The sequence below is a fragment of the Podarcis vaucheri genome (genome assembly GCF_965113315.1).
Source record: "Podarcis vaucheri genome assembly, chromosome: 1".
Taxonomy (NCBI): domain Eukaryota; kingdom Metazoa; phylum Chordata; class Lepidosauria; order Squamata; family Lacertidae; genus Podarcis; species Podarcis vaucheri.
In genome coordinates this window covers 110284703-110311423 of record NC_138759.1, presented here as the reverse complement: position 1 = coordinate 110311423, position 26721 = coordinate 110284703, and the positions used below count along the sequence as shown (strand labels likewise).

The window sequence follows — 26721 nt, the reverse complement described above, 5'->3', positions numbered from 1 at the left end:
AGGTCATAAGGGGCAGTTAACAAGTGATGGTTGCTAAACAAAGGCAACAATTCCCCGTGTGTGAGAGTGATTCTTTAGAAAGGTTTCAGACAATATCTGATCTACAAATGTCTACATGAGAAGCCACTGCCATCATCACAATGGAAGGGGGGGAGGAAGTCAGGGGTACAATTAGCGCAGCATCTTGGATTGACACAAAATATATTTAAATTAGTGTTTCTGAAATAGATTATGTCTTAGCTGGTTGAAGGTTTCTAATCTTCTTTACTATGGAAACATATGTAAAGAATCCCTTGGAAAATAACAAATTCATGTTGGCAAGAAAGGTAAATGTGTGTTAATGAGATATGTTTGGTTATGTTGGGTGAGAGTCAACCAGTGTTAGAAACTCAGGTATATAAGCCCGGTGCCAAACAGCTCCTGAAACCAGGGTTATAGTCGCCAAAACAGAATGCCTGGTTGCCATTTTTCAGCCAGGCGGCTCCAAAGTCAGATTTTTCAATATGACTTTTTGGTTCCTGAAATTCTTTCTGATTGTACAGATAAAATGTAACAGAATTCTACAGGATATTTTGCTAGTGTGTGAAAACAGTCAAGATCCAAGGATCCCCAGGCATGTATCTCCAGATGGTGGAGATAACAGACTCCATCCTGGCGTCCAGGTATCTCCACTCTGTCACAACTGGCCAATGGCCAAGCCCAAAATGCGACTGGTGAATTTTGAATGCTGAACCTGCAAAAGGACTTCTGCTTGAACAACAGAGTTCCCCCCCACCCATGCCCCCACCCAATTTGTTCAGTGGAGGTGAGAACCCCTGAAAGTGTGGAGGGTGAGAAAGAGGGGGTGGTTATGTCTGGGAAGCTAAAACGCTTGCCCCAAAGGAATAAACACCTTAGCATGACACTGAATTCCTCCCTTCATTATTACTAGCATTATTTATTCCATTTGTCAGTTGCATGACATGTAGAAAGTCTTCAAAATTTAAAAATGTAAGGAATGGCATGGAATTAGAAGAGAGAACAATGCATTACATCATGCTAAGCTTATTTACTTGGAAAGAAGTACCATTGTAACGAGGAACAGTTGAGGAAGTTAGCTATGTCTATGAAGACTGACAGGTGATATGACAGTCATCTTCAACTATCTGAAGGACTGTCACATGAGAAGATGGAGCAAGCTTGTTTTCTGCTGCTCCAGAGAGCAGGACCCAAACCAATGGATTTAAATGACAAGAAAAGAGCAAAAGAGTTTCCAACTAAACATTAGGAAGAACTTTCAGAAGGTAACAGCTGCTTGATACTAGAATGGACCACCTGAGAAGGTGTAGGGCTCACCTTCAGTGGAGGTTTTTAAGCAGAGGTTGGACGGCCATCTGTCAGGGATTTGCTAGCTATGATTCCTGTATTGGGGCAGGGGGAGTTAAACCTATGAGTACTTTTTACTTCATCGTAAATGTGTATTTGGATTAGAATGTTATGAACATGAACTAGCATCTCTCCAGAGTACCTCCCCCTCTCTAACCTTCTGTTTTGCTCTGCAACAGGTTAATCCTGTTACTCATTGTGAGAAACATATTTTTCATTATAGAGAGTAGTACATTATGTGAGAAAGGTCACTCTAGCTATATTTTCAAGTAATGCAATGGCATCCACAAGCCATCTAAGAAGCAAGCTGTGGGGGGGGGAATAAATGTATTCTGTTCTTACTGTGTTGATCTTTCGGAAATCACTTTGCATGACATGTGGGAAAGCTTCATCATCGTGATCCTTACATTTGCTCTGCTCCGTGGAAGAGAGTAGGTAAACTTTGTTCAAATCCACCATCTCTCTGCTATATATAAATTGGGAACAGGCAGCTTCTCAACCCAAGACTTGCCAACGACCACTTAAATAATGAGTAGCTAGCTACAAGGAGTTGCAGAAGGAAAGATGGATGGATATGGGTTCCTAATCACTTAGTGACAACACTATGAGCGTATCATGACAGATTTAAACAATAATTCCTTCTCCCCAAGAAAATCTGGATGCTGCTTTTTCTTAAGCAGAGGGGATAGGGATTTCATATACAGAGTATATGGCGTGGCACCTTCGCCAGTTCCCATTATTCTTTGGGAGAAGCCATGGCAGTTAAATTGGTATGCAACCATTATAAATTTGGATGTGCCCACACATAAAAAGAAAGGTGGGTGTGTTGACATAAGCACATGTCCCCCCACTGCCACCAGAAGGCCAATCACTGAGAAGGGTTTACGTCTCCTGGCTCCAGCACAAGGAGACCCACTCTCTTACTTATATAAGGAAGAGATGTTTATTCAGGCAAGTAACACTGCAGCCTTGACAGCAGATGCAGGGCTCAGGAATCACAGTTCTGGAGTTTGAGAGCAGGGCAAGAACTTCAGAACTGGACGGACATGACAATGTCCCAACAAGTATCCCTGCCCTTCCCACCAGCTTTCAAAGATGACGCAAGGTGTGCTCACTTGAAAGACGCTCTTGCCTTATGGCAGGGGTAGGCAACCTAAGGCCCGTGGGCCGGATCCAGCCCAATCGCCTTCTAAATCCGGCCCGCGGACGGTCCGGGAATCAGCGTGTTTTTACATGAGTAGAATGTGTCCTTTTATTTAAAATGCCTCTCTGGGTTATTTGTGGGGGCTGCCTGGTGTTTTTACATGAGTAGAATGTGTGCTTTCATTTAAAATGCCTCTCTGGGTTATTTGTGGGGCATAGGAATTTGTTCATTTCATATATATATATATATATACACACACACACACACACACACACACACACACACACACTCCATAGGGGCAGATGCCAAAGTGTCATCTAGTTTGAGTGTACCTGCCAGTTGAAGCACACCCCTCAGCTGATTAAAGCCCCCTCCAGCCTCCACCGAGGCTCTCTGCTCCACAGGAAGGCTGGAGGGGGGAGCTGGCACCCCTGCTCCCCCTTCCACAACAGCTGAAGTCAGGGTGCAAAGGGGAGGTTCCCCCCTCCTCCAAACTACGCCCCCACCATTCAGCCCGCTCCTCTGCTTCTTCTTCCTCCGCCTCCTGAGTCAGAGCTTGCCAACCCAAGTCTGATCCTGACCACGCTGCGGAGCTCATGATGTCACGCTCCAGGCCAAGCTTGCAACTGCTGCATTGCAAAAGAGGCAGGGCGAAAGAGCCGCAGCTGTGGGGGAGCTTCAAGATGACATATGAGTCAATTCTATCCAGCTTTAACAGGAGCCAAATTAGAAAACCGTTGTGGGAATGAGTGCTTTGGGAATAACATCTTCATGGGTGACAGAATTGCTGCCTACTATGCATTTCCAAATTCTTAATTTAGCTACCAAACATTTTCCAGAGTGATGCAGTAGTCAGTGAATGTCTTGAAACTGAAATTATAGGCCATGGAGTGTGCATACCAATTATAGTGCCAAATGGGTTAGCAAGGCTGGGAAGACGGTGATAAAGGAAGTTCCCCATTTGCATTTACTCAACAAATGCCTGATTATTCAATAAGTGACAACAAGTACAAAATATGGTAATACTTTACAAGCAGGCATGTAAATAGATAGCTGGACAATCACCTGTGATGAATGAGAATCTCTTCTGGGCAGGCAAGCACTGGTCTTTAGTTCTTAAGATGCTACAAACAGAAGCAGTGTGGTGTAATGATCAGTATTTGACTATGGCCTGGGAGACCTGGGTTCAAAATCCTTGCTCAGACATCAATAATAATAATAATAATTTATTATTTGTACCCCGCCCATCTGGCTGGGTTTCCCTAGCCACTCTGGGCGGCTTCCACAAAGACCAAAAATACATTAATATGTCATACATTAAAAAGTTCCCTGAACAGGGCTGCCTTAAGATGTCTTCTGAATGTCAGGTAGTTGTTTTTCTCTTTGACATCTGGTGGGAGGGCATTCCACAGGGCGGGTGCCACTACCGAGAAGGCCCTCTGCCTGGATCCCTGTAGCTTTGCTTCTCGCAGTGAGGGAACCGCCAGAAGGCCCTCGGCGCTGGACCTCAGTGTCCAGGTAGAACGATGGGGGTGGAGACGCTCCTTCAGGTATACTGAACCGAGTTCCCTGCGTGGCCTTGAGCTAGTCACTTTCTTTCAGCCTCACCAACTTCACAGGGCTGCTGTGAGAATCAAATGAAGAGGGATAGGAGCATGTATGCTACCCTGAGCTCCTCGCAGGAAAGGTGAGATATAAATGTAACAACTAATAAATAATTAACATCAGCATTTGTGGACTAGTAAAAAAAAAATGCACTGACTTGCTCAGCTGTCTTGAAGAGAAGCTCATAATGTAGCATTTATGTCTGTCAAGAATGTATAACTTGCTGTTGAAATGGAATACTCAGGATGAAACGGTGAAATCTGCTATGATTAAATGGGCACAAGATGTTGGACATAATATTATGTTTGCTGACTGGGAACAGTTATGGACCACAGGTATGAAATTTACGGCATGCAATGCCTTAAGAGAGAATATTATGAAAATGATATACAGGTGGTACATGACACCAGTCAAGCTTGCAAAAATCTATCATTTGTCCGATAACAAATGTTGGAAATGTAAAGAAACGGAAGGTACATTCTTTCACCTTTGGTGGACGTGCCCAAGGATTAAGGCATTCTGGGAGATGATCTACAATGAAATGAAACAGGTATATAAATATACCTTCCTGAAGAAACCAGAGGCCTTTCTCCTGGGCATTGTCGGCCAATTGGTGCCAAAGAAGGACAGAACTTTTTTTATGTATGCTACAACAGCAGCAAGAATACTCATTGCAAAGTATTGGAAGACACAAGATTTACCCACTCTGGAAGAATGGCAGATGAAGGTGATCGACTACATGGAATTGGCAGAAATGACTGGCAGAATCCGAGACCAGGGAGAAGAGTTGGTGGAAGAAGACTAGAAGAAATTTAAAGACTATTTAAAGAAATATTGTAAAATTAATGAATGTTAGAAGGATGTTGGATAGAAACTAAGGGGTTTCCAGCTGTAATGCTTTAGGAGATATGGAAAAAAAGTTTATAAATGGGTAAAAGCTTAATGGTAAGGATTTGCTGAACTAACAAACTGAAGTGGAATACAAAGAAGGGAGGTATGAGGAGGTCTGGGGAAATAAGCGTAGGGAAGATATGTTATGGAAAATTATTTGTTTTTTAACTGTTTTTATGTTGTATTTGGTATTTTGTTTCTTTTTATTTTTTTATTGTTATATTTTTAAAAAAAACTTTAATAAATATCTTCTGGGGGGGGAAACATAATGTAGCATTTATGAATGCACTGAGAAATGTATTTCTTATTGCACAGCAACCACAGCAACATTCCTAGGAGTAGAGGAATATCCCCTTCAAAGACCTCAAGACATTGAAAGATTCAGAAGAAGTGTGTTGCAGTAGCAGCCTTGAACCAAGGGTAACCAGAGCTCCTGGCCAATATTGAGCATCCTTCATTGTTGGCTTGACTATATTGTATATGCCAATATTACGCATACCAATAGCAAGCTGAGTTATTACCGCTACATAGCCAAACCACTGAGAAACAGCATGGCAGTTACAACATATTGGGGAAACTTCAGGGTCAGATTCTTTTTTAATGAAAACACAAGACACAAAACAAAGGGGTAGAGGAGCTCAAACCAAATCAGAATCACCCATGGTTGGTTGGTTGGCATCCAACTGCTGGAAGGTTACAATGCCTGATATGGCTGATGGGAGAGACATGGTTTGTTGCAGCTGGGGCAGATGAAGGTGTCCGGTTGTGCTGCTGCAGATGCACCATGGCATCTCTTTTCTCTGTGCTCCTCCCAGCATAAAATGCTACTCCTCCTCCCTTCCTGTTTGGTCTATTCCTTTTGAACAGGTTATACCCCTCAGTTCCTACATTCCAGTCATGACTGGAGAGCCAGTGTGGTGTAGTGGTTAAGAGCGGTAGTCTCGTAATCTGGGGAACCGGGTTTGAGTCTCCGCTCCTCCACATGCAGCTGCTGGGTGACCTTGGGCCGGTCACACTTCTTTGAAGTCTCTCAGCCCCACTCACCTCACAGAGTGTTTGTTGTGGGGGAGGAAGGGAAAGGAGAATGTTAGCCGCTTTGAGACTCCTGAAGAGGAGTGAAAGGCGGGATATCAAATCCAAACTCCTCCTCCTCCTCTTCTTCTTCTTCTTCTTCTTCATCCCACCAGGTTTCAATAATGCCTACCAGGTCATATTTGCCACCCTGTATTAAAAGCTCCAATTCGCCTTGCTCGTTTCCAATACTATGTGCATTTGTATAGAGACAACTGAAATCTTGATTTATTCTCTCCAGCTGCTTCCTTCTTGTAGTTTCTTGCTCTTTAGCAGGTTTCTGGAGTACCACCTCAGTTTCCTGTTAATCAGTTACGCTATTAACCCCAGTACAAGGTGTTCTTTTGTTGTCTGTAATGTTTTCTCCCTCCACCTCAAGATCTAGCTTAAAGTTCTCCTGATCAGGTTTGTGGAACTCTTCGCAAACAGATTCCTGCCAACCACTGTACAATCCATCTCTTGCCAGAAGTCCTTCCTCAAGGAAGCAGGGGGCATGATCCAAGAAGTGAAATCCTTCATGATGACATCACCTGAGTATGTTTTTCTTTCTTCCTGGGTCATGACCTTAAACAGGAAGGGGTGATGAAAAGACCACCCGTACCCCAAGGCTCTTCAGCTCCCTGCCCAGAGTCTCACAGTCCTATGCTATACATTGAAGGTTGTGTGTGGCAGTATTATTTGTACCCACATGAATCAGAAGAAAGGGGTAGCAGTCAATGGGTTTTATAAGACTTGGCAACTTCTCTGTCACATTGTGAATCTTTGCACTTGGAAGACAGCACACCTCCCTGGACATCCTGTTTCCTCCGCACTTGGGAAGGAGGGGGAAATAGCTTTATTACAAAGCACAGCAGGATCATGTCTGCTCATTCAAACACACACACAAACAAAGAGAAGATGCAATAAAAACAAGACAAAAACAACCTATCAATTTACAAATTCTATCAAATTGCATGTAACCTTTTATAAAAAGCCAAAGTTCTAACACAGGCATTAGCCAAAAACAATTGCAGTTTAGTTCCCGGTAAAGTTTTAAACTCTTTAAAACAAAAAACAGGGGAAAAATAAATTATATCTCACAATTATTTAACTAAAGTGTCTCAAGAAAAACATGGGAGGTTAAGTAACAAAAAGCTTTTGACAGTATTTGTATTACAACTTAGATTTGAACTTTTTTCAGTGTCTTGCTTATAACTTGATATCATTTGTGAATTGATGAGTTTTTTTAACATACTGAATTCAATAGGACTATTCCAGAGTAAACAGCATCAGCTGGGGAACAGCTGAACTGAATGTTCAGAACAATTTGCAAATTTCACACAGTTACACAAACCTACATGAGGAGAACTTGGATCTAAAGTGCTGATTAAAAATGCAAACTTTGCACTGAAGAGTACAGAACCTGTCATCTGGTATTTATGAATTTAGCTAATTATACACAGTCAGCTATTAAATTTGAATCTGCATACAGTATTTAGCACCTGATACATGTAAATCACAAGCAAGTTGGCACTGCCATCCAAAGAGCAGCGTGGTTTTCTAAAGTTTATAGATCAAATTAAACGTTTATGAAAAAAACATTGCGTTCCAATTAGAAATCATACAAGTTGGCAGAATTTGCAGTTGGACTCAAAGCTAACTGGGTTCTCTCAGGTCAGTATAGAGAGGAAGGAAAAATATGAAGCAAAGCAACCAAAACATATTTCAGGTTTGTTTCAAAACACCTTACTCACAGCACTCACTCTACCACCTTGCTGAGAAACTGTACATAAGATATAGCATGATAAGAGCAACTACAGTGGTACCTCAGGTTAAGTACTTAATTCCGTTCTTAACCTGAAACTGTTCTTAACCTGAAGCACCACTTTAGCTAATGGGGCCTCCTGCTGCCGCTGCACTGCCAGAGCACGATTTCTGTTCTCATCCTGAAGCAAAGTTCTTAACCCGAGGTACTATTTCTGGGTTAGCGGAGTCTGTAAACTGAAGCGTCTGTAGCCTGAAGCGTATGTAACCTGAGGTACCACTGTATTGCATTATAATTCTCTAACCCATCAATGGGGAATCTATGACTCTCCAGATCTTGTTTGGGTGCTGCTTCCATAAGCCCCAGCCAGCATGGTCAATAGTCAATGATCAGTGATGATGGGAGTTGTAATCCAAAATTATTTATATCATTTTATTTTTGAGTTTTTTAATTTCTATACCGCTTTATATTTTTTAATTAAAACCTCAAAGCAGTGTACAGCATATTAAATCAATAAAAGAATAGCCGAGTGATGTTTCTCCGGCCTCATGAGGAGCCTCTTCCATAGGGCTGGGTGAGTGTGGGCCTCGCCCCCTAGGCCAGGTGGAAAGGGCCTTGCAGGGAGCGGCCTTCACGTCTCACAACAAGATCTGGAGGGTTACAGATTCCCCATCCCTGCTCAGGTAACTACCCTCTTTTGGTACAGGTGGACTCCCCACTCTCCTCCAGATATGCTCTGGTTCCCTCCAGCTGGTTCCCTCAGTTAAATTTTACAAGAATCACGGCACATGCGTCTCTCCAGGCTCCTTGTAAGGCAGCACTCTTTGGCTTTGACCCTGGCCTGTGATAAATTCTGCCTTCCAGATTGACCCTCTACTACATTTGCATGTTTCTTGCTTCCTTAGCTCTGTGTGAACCAGGGATGGGGGGCTGTGGTCTTCCCGATGTTGCTGGATTACAACTCCCATCGTCCCTGACTATTGGCCATGCTGGCTGGACCTGATGGGAGATGGAGACCAGGAGCATACAGAAGCCCTCCTGTGGGATCTGCACCAACAGTCCTGACTCTAGAAGCAATCCTAGGACATACATTCATAGCTCCATTGTTTGGCTGCATACGGCTCACAGTATTGACAATGGGTGCAGCAGACTGCATACACTCAACCATGTTTAAAAGATGCATTTACTGTGCAATCCTATGCGTGTTTACTCAGAAGTGAATTCTACTGAACAAATAAGCACGCAGAAGATTACAATGATCAGTCTTGTCAGAGAGGCTGCTACTGCACAGCTGATATGAAGGAAACACCTAAAAATTCCTCACCAGATAGAAGGAATAGACACATGTGGGAAGAGTACGTCTATCACACTTCTTATTACTTAACCATTATTGCATGTCACACTAGATATAAAAAAGCAGACACCTTTTGACTTCTCCTTCCCCTATGAAATGGCAGTGCAATGTGTGTGAGGTAGCCAAGAGGATTTGTGATAATGCTTTCAAATTAACAGATGCTGTGGACTCTGGAATGAATGACAACTGGTTGGATGCATTTTCGAGGGAACTGTAATGGAACAGTCTGGTTCCCCCCCCCCATACTTTCCTGGTGTGGTTTAGTCCCACGGGGTGTTGCTCTCAATTGCTCCATCTCAGTGTGTATGTTGGAGCAAGTGGAAGGTGGCCTGAGCTGTTCAGCTTAACTACAGGAAAGGAAGGTTGCTATGTGAGTTTGTAATCAGGATAAGCTGTTTATAAACCTACCTGCCTCTTGTGTGAGCAGGAACAGTTGAGACATGGAAGCCCAAGTAAGGACTCTAGTTCCGAGACCCACACAGAAAGAAGGAATGTTATAGTAGCTCGATGAATGCAACATATGGATGGGGATCTACACACCCCAGCAGGATTTTTTTTTCAGTCTGTGAGAAACTGGACATAGGAGAAAATGTTGAAAGAAAATAGTCTTGATCAACCATTTGCCCCTGGTTTGCATGACCATTCCACAAACTTTGCAAATGCCCATCAGGTCGGCACATCCTTAGGCTAAGAGCTATGGAAATCACATTGACTAATTCCCTACTCTGAGGTGGCATCTCAGCATTATGGTGGTATCGTGAAATCATAATCTTGCTTAAACTCCCCTACATGCACATACTTGTGTGTACACGCATATGCAAACTGCAGCTAATTTTCTCTTCCTTTTTCTATTCTGTTTCTTCAAGAAAAGTATCACAAACCGAGAAGATGAAGACGCGTGCACACACACACTCAAATGCATACTATCCAACTTTTGCAGATAAAAAAAAATGGGATGTGCATCTTCCGGGACCCGGACCACTATCTTGCCCTGAAAAATGTGTTTCTTTCAAAGCAAGAATGCAGCACTCAAAATGGCTTCTGCAATCTCACATGAAAAAACAGGGGGTTCCATTTTTTCCCATTGGCGAGTATGCAAATGACCATTCTCCATCACCATGAATGCATCAATTTATCGAAACTACTTTACTGTGGTGTAAATGAGATGCTGAAAGCAGTGTGACATTTTACTTAAGTCAACCTTCAGTGTTTCCCAAATTTCTGAGACTTGAGCTATAAACCCCCCCACAAAAAATTACATTGCAGGCCAAAAAAACTCAGTAATTTAAGCCTGCAGGGAGAGAACAATGACTCATACAGAGATGCACTAAACAGCCTCCAACCAGAGGCTCGTTTGGGTGCTGTTCATCATTTAATGGTCATGATCCATCTCTCATAGCCTATTGTCGTTTATCTTCTGGCATACTCTCTTCTTAAAAATAAATCCCTGTGTGATGCCTATCTCCTGCTCCTAGCATTGTTTTCTGAAAGTTTTGCTGGCTATGCAAGGAAACTACTGCAGTTAAGTCTCTCTGTGCATAGATTAGCATTCTGGAGACTTCTGAACATACTTCCCAAACTGCAATTGCTGGCAGCATTTCTTCCAGTGCTTCATAAACAACTATTTGCACAATGCTGAGAATATTGAGGCAATTGTTGTACTCAAACATAAAGCTAAATTGCAAACATGAAGCATTATCCTGAATTAGACCATTGGTCCATTGATCTCGGTGATGTCTACTCCAGGAATAAGGAATCTGTAGCACTTCAGATGCTGTTGTGTCTTATCATCTCTAACTGGTGCTGATAAGAACTGAGAGTCCAACAATGTCAGAAGGATTTACCCATCTCCAAACTGTTCTTGGCTGGAAGTAGCTGTCCAGGGCCTATTCCCAGTCTTACCTAGAGAAGTCATGAATTGAACCTGAGACACTTATACATTAACAGCATGTACTCTGCCATCACTGAGCTATGGTCTTTCCTTAACCATCATTTGGTGTCATGTCTGAAGCTATGCCAATTTACAGGCCACAGTTTGCAAAACAGGATATTGAACCACACAGTTTGAAGCTGGCTTGCAAACACAAATTCTGCAAGCTGTGGTTTGAGCTCATGCTGGAATTCACAAACCACCAGAAAGCTAGCTAGGGCCACTGCTCCACCTACAGAGACTGCTGCACCATGGAGACAGAAGCAGATTTATGAAGCTGTGTGCTGATCCGATGGAAGCAGACAAGCACCTCTAAACTACAGATTACTTGCCGTACGTCTGGAACTTCAAACCATGGTGTGGGTTCTTAACTGTGCTCGGCATAAGAAAACCATAGTTTGGGGTGGTGCCTGAAATAAGAGTGTACATTTTTCACATGGAGAAGAGAATACAAGAGAAGAAAGCCTTCCACAGAGAATAATCTCTTAAGATTCTGAATATATGCTGTGCAGTACAGGATCATGACCACAATGCCTAGCACCAGTGCAAGGGAATTATTTTGCCTTTGCTGGGAGCTGGTCTCCAATCACTTTTCAGCTTTGCTCTTATTTTTCCTCTCTCACATGTTGCAAGGCTTGCTTCTGCTTGTGCTATGTCAAAGACAGGAAGAGGCAGAATCAGCCTGCAAAAATTTAGGTAAAAACAAGTCTAAAGTTATTCTTTCCCTTGCTATTTTATTATTATTATTCTGAATGGGTTGACGAAAGCTAAGCCCCAAACTATTTCTTTGGCCAAGAACTAAAGCCATCAGGCTTAAACAGTCGTGGACAGCTGTGGAGTGGAGGCACTTAACTGACCTGCTGGCAAATGAGTCATTGCCGCTCACTGGAATGGCGAGACAGAGAACAGGAGTGGTGGTGCTGTCAGTGCAGTGCAAACACACTGGCAGAGCCAATCTGGCACTTCTACAATTATTATTCTGCTCTTTGTGAATACAGATAAGAAGAAGGAAAATATTACATTAATATTCCAATTCTTCCACATTATAAATGGATCTTGCCAGAACAAAGTTGACTATATTTAATCACATTGTCCTATATTGCATCTTCTATGTGTCTCCAAATAAAGAGTATAATTTAATTCAATCTTGTGCTTTATTATTCCAACAAGATAGGCCATGATTATATTTGAGAATTATCAATATTATTACATGCTCAAAACACTTTTCCAAACAGACAAATTTCAGCCAAAAATAATGGTTACTTATTTAAGATCATATGACTAGGATGCCTTCCCCACTGAACATAAATCACTCTGAGGTCATTTCCTGATCTTAAGAACTGAAATGATTAAAAAGACAAAAGCCACTTTGAAATACAACTTCTTTCTCCCTCTCCTTCCCTCTACCCCGCCTCCCCCCAGCTGTTTCTAATTTTTTATTTCATTAGTCTAACTGAACAAAACAGGTATTCAAGAAAACTAAGCAGGAAAGTGGGGAAGGAGAATCAGATAACTGCAAAAAGAACCTGTAATTTATACCCAGATATACTGGATAAGTATTCAAATCAAAATGAAAATATGACCAAATTTGACTTGCATCGTGAAATTTCATACAGGGCATTCGTTCCTGTTATTTCTCTTGGTTAAGACTTGCGACGCTGCAGGTTCTTTTTACAGGAATTAATTCCAAATATTGTAAGCTCAGCAGCACCCTACTGTTGGCACATCACCGGCATATGAAGAGACTGAGGGCCTAGAGAAGCTTGTCTCTTTTTCTAATAAGCCTAAATCTGGGGATATTTAATTAAACTGATGGGCAGGAGAAGATTGAAAACAGACAAAGGAAGGTGCTGCTTCACACAGTGCATAATAAATTGATGGAGGCTGCATGATGTTGTGACAGCAACTGCACCTACATCTTAGATGGCTTTCAAAGGTATTTGTGACTAAAGTCATGATGGAAGACTCCCATGTTCGGAGGCTGGATGCCACTTACTAGCAACGGCAGGGGAACAACAGCAGCCATTGTGGCAAACTGGGTGTTGGACTGGGTGAGGCATTGATCTGATTCATATTATTACTAATGGTCAGAGAATATGGGAGTTGGAGTCCACCAACATCTGGAGGACACCACATTGGCCACCCTGCCTTATAAAACTACAAAACTGATCTGTCAGGGAGCTGCAGCCTCTCCCAGAGTAGGTCATACACCTAATTCCCAGACATGGGAACCACCCACCCACAGCATTTCCATCTTATCAGGATTCAGCTTCAGTTTATTGGCCCCCATCCAGTCCATCATTGCCTTCAGACACCTGTCTTCACAGCATCTCCTGATTCTGCATATCATTAGCATACTGATGAAATGATGCTCCAAATCCCTGGATGACAGTTCCCAGCAGTTTCAGACAGGTGTTAAATAGCACAGGAGACAGACGAGACCTTTGGAGCCTAGGGCTTGCCGATCAGAAGGACGGCGGTTCAAATCCCCAGGATGGGGCGAGCTCCCATTGCTCAGGTCCCAGCTCCTGCCAACCTAGCAGTTTGAAAGCAAGTCAAGTGCAAGTAAGTAGATAGGTACCACTCCGGCGGGAAGGTAAACGGCGTTTCCGTGTGCTGCTCTGGTTGCTGGCCACATGACCCGGAAGCTGTACGCCGGCTCCCTCGGCCAATAAAGTGAGATGAGCGCCGCAACCCCAGAGTCGGTCACGACTGGACCTAATGGTCAGGGGTCCCTGTCCCTTTACCTTTACCTTTACCTTTACAGCACAAAAGCAGTGCAGCAGAGCTACAATCTCCTAGTCCTATGTTCTGGCAGAGACCCTATAAGTCAGGGGTTAGCAAACTTTTTCAGCAGGGGGATGCTCCACTGTCCCTCAGACCATGTGGGGGGACAGACTATATTTTGGGGTGGGGAATGAACAAATTCCTATGCCCCACAAATAATCCAGAGATGCATTTTAAATAAAAGGGCACATTCTACTCATGTAAAAACATGCTGATTCCTGGACCGTCCACAGGCCAGATTTAGATTGGGCCAGATCTGGCCCCCAGGCCTTAGGTTGCCTACCCATGCTATAAGTAGCACCCTCGACTCCTAACTCCTTGAGACACTCCAGAACAACACCACATTTGAACGCCAAGAGCCAGATGTTCTTGCCACATCAGTTAACTGCACAGCAAGAGATACTGGAGATGATCCACAATAGCAATTGTATCAATATGACATGTGACTACATATTGAAGTAAGGAAGAAGAAACCAAAAGTAATCTTAACAGAAAACAACCTTCATGCACTGATAAATAAAAGTCACATTCTGTTGGGTGTAACATATGCCAAACAACCGTCAATCCAAATTCAGACATATATGCCTTTAACATTGACCTTACTGAAGACTGGATTTTATGAAGTGTCCCTGTTCAAAACTGGGTCAAGAACATCGTTATAATCTCTCTCAATTACCAGATGCTCATAAGTCATATCACACAAGTATCTCAATCACTCTTGAAACAGAGTCCAAATTCGGACCATTAACATTCACTATACCAGTTATCATATCCAAGGTCTTTGCCAACAAAATAAGGTATCACTCACCTGGAACAACTGCTGCTTGTAACACTACAGGAGGCGCATTTTATGCGTAACTATGGCCACACCTTTACATAGAAGCCAACTTGTAGAGGCCAAGGTCCCTTTGCCCACCCCAATAAAATATTTGAGGGGGCCAGGCCCCCTCTAAGTTGATGGGCATTGCCATTCAAATAGTGTGTGCACCACGTCTTGTGGTCAGTTATCTGGGGTGGGGTTTACTTGCCCCACCTCCAATATTTTATTCAAGTTGGCACTCTTGCACCCATAGAATCACCAGCACAGATTTCCAATACTCAGTCTTCACAAGGTGTATCTTTTATCATCCACAAACACATGTGCCTCTTGCTACATCAGCTTTGAGATTTTTAAGTTTAGAAAGCACCTGTTTTCTTTAGTTACAAGAGGCCAAGCCCTTACAATTCCATGTACAGTGGTACCTCAGGTTACAGATGCTTCAGGTTACAGACACTTCAGGTACAGACTCCACTATCCCAGAAATAGTACCTCGGGTTAAGAACTTTGCTTCAGGATGAAAACAAAAATTGTGCTCCGGCGGCGCAGTGGCAGCAGGAGGCCCCCTTAGCTAAAGTGGTACCTCAAGTTAAGAACAGTTTCAGGTTAAGAACGGACCTCCAGAACGAATTAACCTGAGGTACCACTGTAATAAAATTTAACGCCATCGTATGTATGCATGTGTATGTGTTTGTTTGTGTGTGGTTTTTTGTTTTTGTTTTTTTTTGGGGGGGGGGAGAAGCAGTATTGTTATATTTTCTGAAGCCCAAGAATATCCCAGCTTATGAAAATCCACATAAATCATAACTAAAACAACAACAAACCAACCTATTTGTAGGTATGCCCCAAGGACACTTTTCCAGGCCTCCATATTGCAGTGCTGAAAACCACAACAACTTTATAATACAAACATCTGGAGCAAAAACTCCATGCTGAACAAACAAGTACAACAAGTATGTTGTATATACTGATGGAACTTGATAAGGCTCTAAGAACCTGAAAGACAAAAAGGAAAGCGGAGCAAAAAAAAAGGACTAAGGAAACAACCACCGCTAAAACTTACAGCTCTAGATGGTAGTACAACCCAAAGGTCCTCCTCAGTGCTCTCCTCCCATTAGCCACCTGATTATACTTGCTAAAATTGTAGGAACACACCTGAACCCACATATAGGGCAATGAAGGCAGCCCTATTTAGAGAAGTTTTTAATGTTTAATGCTGTATTGTGTTTTAATATTCTGTTGGGAGCCGCCCAGAGTGGCTGGGGAAACCCAGCCAGATGGACAGGGTATAAATAATAAATTTGATGAAGTGAACATGCATAAGGGCCGACCGAAGTTGTTGAGCTTTTTTTAGGGTTTTACCCCAGGATTAAGCGCCCAAAACAGACTTTGGGCATGCCTGATATGCACAATAGCAGTCCAGGATGAATGTCAAAATGGAGACATGTCTTTTTCTCATATGGTGGAAGTACAAGAAGCAGGTAAGAATGTAAGGAAACCACAATGAAAAAGTTTTGAGTTAAGGATGAGCTCTCAGTAAAAATTTCACTCCAGCTACACCATAGCAACAAAGCTAAGCTATAGACAGTTCTGATGTCTAAAATCCAGCAGAGACAGAGCAGAAGAAATTACCTGGGAATACTCAAGTGTCTCACTGTGCACTTGTTGAGAAGGCCAGAACTGGATTTATTCCAGGAAGAGGTTTGTCAGGGTCTCCTGCCTTGTAAGTTGAATGCTGTTGATAACCCACATAAAATGCAAGAAAGTTTACAAAATAAATAATATTTTTCTCTTTCGGAAGTAGGCGTATTCTGTGGAAAGTTTTCTGCTGGTGGGACGTCTGTTTTGTGTAAGATATGGTGCTGTTCTCTTCCCTCATTGAAGTTTCCCCTTCTCTCCAGAATGCTCTAGCGTAAACCCTTTAAACTCAAAATATTCCCAATGAAGTGGGTCACAGAGAGGGAGCTTACACACAATGAGCTCTCTCTATATCCAGCTAGTAATCTTCCGGTAATGTTAGCGCCTCTCATAAAATATCCTCAATAAAGTGAACAGGCTGACTTTGCTCACTAATATTATCAGGGATGCCAGGGTTTCTGAGATTGGATCCAAGGGGATGGCTTTCAAGTTCTCTTATTCTAACCCAGGAGTAGGCAACCTAAGACCCAGGGCCAGATGCGGCCCAATCGCCTTCTCAATCCGGCCCACGGATGGTCCGGGAATCAGCATATTTCTACATGAGTAGAATGTGTCCTTTTATTTAAAAGGCATTTCTCTGGGTTATTTGTGGGGCATAGGAATTCATTCATATATATTTTTTTCAAAATATAGTCTGGCCCACCACATGGTCTGAGGGACGGTGGACCGGCCCACGGCTGAAAAAGGTTGCCGACCCTTGTTCTAACCATTAGTTAGCCTAACAAAAATGTTAGGCTTTTGTAGTGCTGCCTTATGAGCTGCAGCGGTGTCCTCAAGTTAGATCTTCTGAGTTGAAGAGCAATTTTTTCAACAGTCTTGAAGATGATCAACAGAGTCTTCAATAGACTCCTGTGGCTTTAATTGCTTTAAGAATCAACATAGCATTAGTATCTTTGTCAGCCTCCGCTGCACCAGCTAGGGGAAGAGGCTGGTGTCTGCAAATTCTTGGCAGATGCACTTCAAGTTACAGGAGCTTCAGTCTTCCTGTTATTTCCCTTAGATGCCATAATATCACTAAGGGGGAATATGCTCTTCATAATTAGTGAGCGAAGGGGGAAACTGCTTGCAGCCCACTGACTCACCTTGTGTAGTTTTTTCTTCCCACTGCAAGAGCATTTGATCCTCTAACAAGAATTAATGCCCTGCCATTTTCTAGATGTTGTGTTCCTTCAAAAGAAATAGTTCTTCAAAGAGCTTTAAGATCTGTGTGACCAGCCTCTCTAGTGCTGGAGTGCACATCTTGAGGACCTTGACTGCAGTTATCCAAACAAGCCAGGCACAGAAATCACAGTTTGATCTTGGTTTATTTGGACAAATAAAAGTTTAGAGCCAGTGTTCGAAACTCCCATTGTTCTAGGCGCGTTCTGCAACAAGGAATTTCATTAGCACGAGCAGTTTCTGAGCTCTGGGTTGTTTGAAAAGGGGATTAAACAAATGAATGGACTATAAGGGGAACCATTCGATCGTAATCGACTTTCACTTCCGCAGTCGATTTTATTTGTGATTATTAATTTTCTGATGCTGTTTGGTTTGTTTAAAAGTTCTGTTATTAACTGTGATCAATTTGACTCCATGGGACTCTTGAATGAAGGGACTCTTGAATGAATAATATATAAATATATCTCTGGAATCAAGGGAAAAAATGATCCTGAGTACCCGTTGCTGGGGGTTACAAGAAGGAGACGGCTACTGTCCTTATGTCCTGCTTGTGGTTTTTCCATAGGCCTCTGGTTGGTCACTGTGGGAAACTTGATTTGAGACTATATAGATCTTTGAACTAATCCAGTATGGATCTTCTTAAATCCCTAAGATGGAAGCAGGCAGGTACACAGGACAAGACATTTTCTTTCTTTTTTTACTTAGCCTCTGCAACTCTCTCTCTCTTGAAAAACCCCTTTTCGTCCCCTCTGCTCCTTGCCTTTCATCATCTCATGATCAGGGGAAAATTGATTCAAAATGGAATATGATCTGTCATTGCTTTGTAGGTAAGAGGGAAGAAAGAATCATGTGCCGGATTGTCTCTGGTAATTTTTGCGGTCATGTTTTGTTATGATGTGATACTTTGCTGATTTTGGATTTTTATGTATTTTGTTAGCTGCTTTGGATATTTATGTAACAAAAAAAGCAGAATACATGTTTATTAACATATTATTGAGTCCATGTGTGTGTAAATTGGTGCAACCACAATTGCAAAAATATCTCATACACTGGGAACAAAAAATACCGCAGATACGTAAAATGTGTATGTAAGAAAATTTATAGGTATGTACGTACCTATCTGCTACTAGGTCACCAATTTTATGTATTCGAAAATTGTCTGGTCTGATTTAGGTGTCATGTTAAACCATAGTTAAGACTATGGTTTAGCATAAACCAGCCACTCAAAAGTCCCAAGGTTTCTTCTGAATTGACAATGCATTACTTGGGGGGGGGGGGCAAACAAACCATAAGCCCAGATTTAAACTTAATGACAAATCAACCTCTGCTTTGCTTCCTTTCTAATGCAGCAACAAGAGGAGTGTGGAAGGTGTCAAGTGTGGACTTTTGAGCATCATCAGAAGAACCACCTCACTGTTCACTCCAAACTCATCTTGTTTATGAAAGTGTTAAAAAGCACAGGTCCCAAAAACAACCCTTTGTAGAACGGTCCATTTATTCCTACTCTTTGCTTCCTGCAACTTAGCCCATTCAAGATTCACAAGAGGTCCTTTCCTTGACTACTAAGCTTACTCATGATCTCCAGAGCGCTCTTAAAGGTAAAAGGACCCCTGACCATTAGGTCCAGTCGTGGCCGACTCTGGGGTTGCGGCGCTCATCTCGCTTTATTGGCTGAGGGAGCCGGCATACAGCTTCTGGGTCATGTGGCCAGCATGACTAAGCCGCTTCTGGCGAACCAGAGCAGCACACGGAAACGCCGTTTACCTTCCCGCCGGAGCAGTACCTATTTATCTACTTGCACTTTGACGTGCTTTTGAACTGCTAGGTTGGCAGGAGCAGGGACCGAGCAATAGGAGCTCACCCGGTCGCAGGGATTCGAACTGCTGACCTTCTGATCAGCAAGCCCTAGGCTCTGTGGTTTAACCCACAGCGCCACCCGCGTCCCCCAGAGGTTCTTACTGCTTTGTAAAATTTAATTTGGACGTATTTGCAATGAGATCATAGGCCCCAGAAATCTTATTATATATTTATTTAGTATGTTGTATGTCCCGCCTCCCCTTCCCCCACCACAAGAGCGCAAGGCTGTGTATATGGTTCTCCCTCTCCTCAATTAATCCCCACTACCTATGAGGTAAGTTAGGCTGAGAGGCAGTGACTGGCCCAAGGTAACCCACTGAGTTTCATGACCCAGTAGGGATTTGAACCCTGGCTTTCCAGGTCCTAGTCTAGGGTTCAGCAAGTTTTTTCAGCTGTGGGCCGGTCCACTGTCCCTCAGACCATGTGGTGAGCCAGACTATTTTTTTTTGGGGGGGGGGAATAATGAACGAATTCCTATGCCCCACAAATAACCTAGAGATGCATTTTAAATAAAAGGACACATTCTACTCATGTAAAAACACGCTGATTCCCAGACCGTCCGCAGGCCAGATTGAGAAGGCGATTGGGCCGCATCCGGCCCCTGGGCCTTACTTTGCCTACCCCTGTCCTAGTCTGACACTCTAATCACTGCACCACACTGGCTGTTAAAAGAAAGAAAGAAAACATCTTGCATTAAGGATTCTCCAAGCAAGTTATCTGCATGAGAGCACAATACTGACCATAGCGCAGCAATGGGTATTTTGAAACCTCCTTCCAGGTATGAACAGCAAGCACTTGAAAGGGTTGCTATGGAGCTTTTGCCTGACAGGATACAGCCACGAAATGTTAATGGGTCATTTCAAGTAAAAAAGTAAGGTGTGGGGATTAATACAAATCACCTCCAGCCAACTTGAGATAGTGGTGTGTTTATATCTGCTGGCTTGCCACTGTGGCGGGCGGGATATATTTTAAATTGAACAATGAAAGGCAAAAATTGTTTTTGTTGCCAACTGTCTCCATTCTATGATGGCAGAGGCAAAGGACTCCAATGCTTTCTTCTCCAGCGTGAACAGTAAAAGAGGCTTTAGCAGAGTTCTTGTCTTACAATGCAGCACACTCACTTAAGACACTAACTTCACTCCTTATGTACAAAGTGCAAGGCGCTTTCACTTTAAGGGCCTTAAATCGCTTAAAAGTTTGCACTCTCACCAGAGCTGTTCACACTGAGGAGACAAGCAGCTTACAGACTCCTTTGCTTGTGGTCTTGGCTCACCTTGCTGAAAATGACTAACAACAAAGGGGATGTTCTGGGGATATGCTGGGAACCTGATGAAAACATCTCTGCGACCATCCTTGGTTCCCAGTTGTCTACCTCTAGCTGAGAATCATCATCCTAACCACTGCTTTTCATGAATTCTGGAGTGGATGTGAAAGGCCCAGGGATGCCAGCGATCCCTTGTCATACAGTTACTCCATTCTAGGATCAAAAAACCAATGTTTAGAAATTTACAAACTCACTCATGCCCTGAAAGCATGGAAACGGTAGGGCAGCCCCCTTAACATTTGCACCATGTCCCAATGGTTCCTATGGCTGCTTGTGTTGTGCTTTTTTAGCCTCCCTGTACCCACACATGTCATTGGTTTGTCAACCCCCAGGTTGGGAAATCTTTGCAAATCCTAGATATTTCTTTCATTCATTTAGAGGAGGGTCAATCTGTTGCAGAGGCCTCTGCGTGTTTACTCACAAACGGGTGGCTTGCTTGCCTCCTCCTTTCTCCTGCTGACTTCATGGTCTCATGATGAAGCCGGCACTTGCTCTGATCACTTTCTGAGCCACCCACCTCCACTGCCACCTCAGTCAAAAAGGGGAGTGTGGGCTCTAGAAGCTAACTTGTAAGGGAGCACAACATATACTTTCTGCATCCTGTGAATCAAGGATGGGGAAGCTGTGACCCTCCAGATGTTGTTTAGTTGCATGATGAGAGCAGCAGTACAACCACATCTGGAGAGCCGCAGGTTCCCTGTCCCTGATATAAGCAGCAAACACAGATGCTTTAACTTACAACTTTCATGTTTCACGGCATATGAACTCCTTTGTAAATGCCTCGATTTTTCTGTTACACTGGAGGGCTTTGATCCCATGGCTGTCTAATTTTTTTAAAAGGAATTTCACTGAATTGCATCACCTCCTTGGGTGATGTTACTGTGCTGCCACTCTATAACTGTCAACATTCATGCTGCACTTGAAAGTTTTAAAAGCACTTTGCATGCATTTATCTCGGTAATCTTTTCATTAGTCCTGTACGGCAGGCCATTTTTACTACCACCCCCATGTTGTCTCTGGTTTTATCTCCTGGTTTGCCCGCTGGTTCAAACAGTGAGCACAGCAAACCATGTAATCTGTCACTGTTCTTCCCATATTGCCCCAAGGAAAAGTTAAGAGAAAGCTGCAATGGTGTGGCTTGGTGACAACTGTTGAATGTAGCCATCTGTTATCATCAAAGGCTGCAAATCAAGTTAATACAGCAGAGATCTCAAAACAGAGAGCGGGTCACTTGCAGAAGTAAGTCATTTGACTACAGTTGAAGTCTACAGTTGAGGTCATCATATGAAGTACATGGTCAAAGAATTAAACCTGTAGAAAACATCTGCACATCCTACAGATAGGGATATACAATAATTAATGTGAATTCTCTCTCCCTCTCTCTCACACACTGACTCATACACAGATGCAGTCACCCCCTTCCCTCTTCCACCTACTATCTTCCACAAGCCTTAGCAGCCTGGCAGCAACCATTTTTCTTTAGGGAAGAGGGTCCATGCAGGAAACAACGTCTTGCAGTGAGCATGTGTGAAATAACTTGCCCTTAAATAAATGTATGTAAATTGTCTTTCATGTGAGAACTTTACCATCTGATATCTTTATTCAATATATAGCCCTTCCCCCCCCCCATCAAATCATGAAGAGTAATAAAGTGTAATAACCTTGCATTTTCTAAAGAGAGAATTTAAACTGGGGGGAAAGGAGAACTGAATGTATGTTATAGGTGTGCAAAAGGAGTCAGAAAAATGGGTCTGCACTTTTAATGTTGTTGGATACCTTATAATCCTTACTCGTCTATGCCATTTTTCCATACTGTGGGGGCTAAATCATATTGATTTGATAATGTTCAGGTGTTACTACAGGAGACTTCCTCTCTAATTATACAGATATGCCTATGCCTATAGAAAAAGGGACATACCTCAATTTAAAGTTCTACATAACTTATAAGAACGAAACCTTCACCCACAAGGGATGAGAGAGAGAAAGAGGAATCTTGTATGTATGCAAGAGAGGCAAGCAACCATCTCAACAGCTGCTCTGCTTGTGTGTCTGTATGTGTGACTGAGGGGAGCAGAAACCCATGAGCTAATCCATGTGTGTGGTGGGTGTGGGTGGGTGGGTGAGAGAGAGACAACCCCAGCAGCCAGCCCATGCATGTGTGCTAAAGAGAACGAACCCCAATGGTTAGCCAGCCAGCCAGCCAGACTGTGTGCTTGACCATGAGAATCCCCCACCACACAGCTGTGTGTGTGTGAGAGAGAGAGAGAGAGGAAGAGAGATGGAACCCCAGTCTATGCAGGTGTGCAGGAGAGAGCCCCTCAACAGATGGCCTGTGCCTGAGAGAATCAAAACCCCAGCAGCAAACTCAACCTAAGATGTACACCTGTGTGAGAGCAAGAGAACCTCAACAGCCAGTCTTGGTGAGTGAGGGAGCACCACACTGGCAATCTGTGTGGGGTGTGTGTCTGAGAGAGAGAGAGAGAGAGAGAGAGAGAGAGAGACTGAGAGAAGAAACCCAGAGAGAGAGAGAGAGAGAGAGAAAGAGAGAGAAAGAAAGAGAAGAAAGCCAAGAGAGGAGAGGGAGAACACGCACACAGAAATTCTCTGAAGACTGCCTGTGTGCGCCCCTGCGCGTGCCTTGCAGGACTCTCATGAGGCAACCAGTGTGCCAGAGGCAGAGAATGAGAGACTCATCACCACCACCGCTGTCTCCAACCTGTGCGCGAGAGCGAGAGCAGGGGGAACGGCCCACATCACAGGTGTGGGAGAGAGAAAGCAGTCATGGACCCGCAGCTTCCTTACAGGATGCAACCAACTCCTCGCCTTACCCGGCCAAAGGATCGCCCCCCTCTCCGACCTCCGTAGGCCTCCCTCTCCCCTTTCCCCTCTCTCCTCTTGGAAGGCAGCAAAGAAGAGCATTGCGGGCGCAGCCTGGGCCCAGCGCGGGGTCCCCCCCCCCGCCGTCCCCAGCCGTGGCGAGTAGAGGGCTCTCCAACTCCGCGTCGCCGGCCTGTAGAGCATCATCCACGCGCAGTTGCGACGGCTGGCGTTTGCGGCACCGCCGTCCCCGCAACCCTCCCTCCATCGCCTTCCGCAATCCGCAGCTCCTTACCGTGGGCAGCAGCGGCTCCATTTGCGCCCCTTGGTCTTTAATCTCCATCTTCTGCGCTCTTGGGAACGGGCACCTCTCTCGCGCGCGCGCCCTCGCCGCCTCGCTCTCTCGCTCGCTCTCTGCAGTGGCGCCCGCGGCTGCTGCTGCTGCTGCTCTTTCCTTCGGCGTGTCTCTGGCACAACCAGAGGCAGCGCCGCTCGCTCGCTCGCCTCTCTCTGCTTAGTATTCGGATCAGGTAGCTCTGAAGCAGGAGGCAGCCGCACGCCCCGACTCACCGGCGAGTCACATGGCTCCCACTCACACCCGGAGAGGCGGCGGCTGCCTCCAGGGCTGCCGGTGGGAACCCAGATTGCAGGACGGAGAAAGGTAAAAAGTGGAGAGACCGGCTTCCGGGATCCTGGAGGTGGAGGTGGAGGAGTAGAGGAGGAGGAATGTCTCTTCCCCCACCCCGCCCAATTCAGCCCAAGTCGAGGACTATAATTGCAGCATTTACACACACACACACAAATTTGATGGGCATTGCCACTCAAATGGTGTGGGTGCGCCCCATCATGTGATCAAATGGTGTGGGTGTTCCCTGTCATTGGAAGGGGGGCTAACCTGCCACTCAAATATTTTATTCAAGTTGGCACCCCTGAAATTATTTATGGATTTGTTGCATTTATAACCCATCTTGCTGGTGCACTGAGCGAGGCCAAACTTTGACGCCCTAAATGGATCTTCTCAATTTTAGATCTTTTCAATTTTGCACCCCCTTAGCTTGGTGTCCTAAGTCAAGCACTGCTTCTCTCCATTTTGCTCAAGGGGGCGTACATGGTTCTCCCCCCATCCCATTTAATTCCCCATAACAACCCTGTGAGGTAGGATGTGCTGAGAAGCAGTGACTTGCCCAAGGTCCTAGTTTGACACTCTAACCACCACACTGCACAACACATTGCATCCAGAAGGTTTGAAACGCAGTTCTAACCCACGTCAAAGAAACAATCTTCCATAGCCCAAAAGTTCCCAAATTTATCCTGATGTAAAAACAGGAGCATTGAAGGAACCTGCCAGATTTGATCCATAGCAGTCTTCAGATTTTGCCACTTTAGGCCCATGGAGGAAGGAAAGTGTATCCATCCACATTGGGGGGGGGGGTAGCCAAGTGGTCTAAGACAGTGTTTCCCAACGTGTGATTCATGAAGGCTGTGAAAGTGGGTCCTAGGCTTTACAATTGTGCTTGGGTGGTGCTAAGTCATGGTTATAAAATAGACAAACCTGCCATTACAATGCATGAAACCAAAAGGTGCCAAAAGGTGCCAAATTCATGAGGCAATGAATGGATGTAAAAGGTAAAGGGACCCCTGACCATTAGGTCCAGTCGTGGCCGACTCTGGGGTTGCGGCGCTCATCTCGCTTTATTGGCTGAGGGAGTCGGCGTACAGCTTCCGGGTCATGTGGCCAGCATGACTAAGCCACTTATGGTGAACCAGAGCAGCGCACGGAAATGCCATTTACCTTCCCGCCGTAGTGGTACCTATTTATCTACTTGCACTTTGACATGCTTTCGAGTTGCTAGGTTGGCAGGAGCAGGGACCGAGCAACGGGAGCTCACCCTGTCGCGGGGATTCGAACCGCTGACCTTCGGTCACAAGTAAATTTGGAGTTGTAGGTCAGCGTACCAAGAAGGTTGGGAACCACTGGTTTAGGAAAGTCAAAACCCAGCAAGATTCCTCTCCTATCTCTGTTCTCAAATTTCCCCATCTGTCACTCATTTTGTGACGCAATTATATTTCAAGGCACAACACATGCTATTGTTGCCAAAACTGCAAGATTCCAGATTCAGACCCAGAAAATGTACCATAACAAAGAGCAGCACACACTTTGCACCAAATCAAGTGACTCCAACATTTTTGGGGATAAAGGTTAGGATAAGTCTACTCCATCTTTAATTTTTCTCACTTGAATTTCCTTTGTAACAGCAAGTGTTTGGAAGCTTGAAAGGCCAGTCAGCCTGTAAAGCAGGGATGTGGAACTTGTAGCCCTCCACATATTATTGTACTCCTCTGAGGGCCGGCCCAAGACATTTTAACACCTGAGGCAGACCATAAAATGGTGCCATGAGGCTCTGACAGGGTCCTAGAGTCCTCCCTATTTCTTCCCAAAGCCTAGTTACCATTTTCAATATTGTTTTGCTGTTTTGTTTACTTATTTACTTGTTTTTATCCTGTATTTTACTCTGAGATCTTATGATGAAGGTAGATATATAAATCTAATGAAGAAGAAGAGGACGAAAAAGAGGAAGAAGTTGTTATGTATTTATTAGCAGTTCGAGAAAACGTCAAAGTGCAAGTAGATAAATAGGTACCACTCTGGCGGGAAGGTAAACAGCGTTTCTGTGCGCTGCTCTGGTTCGCCAGAAGCGGCATAGTCATGCTGGCCACATGACCCGGAAGCTGTATGCCAGCTCCCTCGGCCAGTAAAGCGAGATGAGCACCGCAACCCCAGAGTCGGTCACGACTGGACCTAATGGTCAGGGGTCCCTCTGTTACCCATCTTTCACCACAAGATCCCAGGGCGAGTTTCAGCAATGTAAGAGTGCAATGTTAAAATCCGTTAAAACAATTTACAAAAAGAACAGGGTGGGTCCTAAAATCTCTCTCTGTCTCTCAGCTGTCAATGGCCAGGGTAAAGAGGTAGGTCTTCAGCATAGAGCAGGAGCTACACAGCCATGATTCTGGACACACCTGGGGGGGGGGGCTGACACCATTTTGGGAGAATGCCATTCTCTGGACTTGGCAGGGCAGCCCACATCTTCAACATCTTCAGCCGTTTCCAAGGCACGGCTTGTTAAATATTTTAAAGGAAACACTCTTTCCCATAGC

The 26721-nt window shown here is 44.2% G+C and overlaps 1 protein-coding gene across 6 annotated transcripts in view; it reads right to left on the bottom strand.

Moving 5' to 3' along the window:
* The window catches only part of SLC4A10 (solute carrier family 4 member 10), a 160378-nt gene extending 136116 nt beyond the window's left edge, over positions 1-24262 (bottom strand). For 2 of the 6 annotated variants that reach the window (XM_082197627.1, XM_082197631.1), the window contains exon 1: positions 23858-24262. In XM_082197627.1, coding sequence (XP_082053753.1) covers positions 23858-23905 — 48 coding nt within the window. In that variant the 5' untranslated portion in view covers positions 23906-24262. The remainder of the gene's footprint in view (positions 1-23857) is intronic. The other 4 variants (XM_082197628.1, XM_082197632.1, XM_082197630.1 and 1 more) reach the window with 3 other exon arrangements.
* Between the last annotated feature and the right edge of the window lie 2459 nt (positions 24263-26721).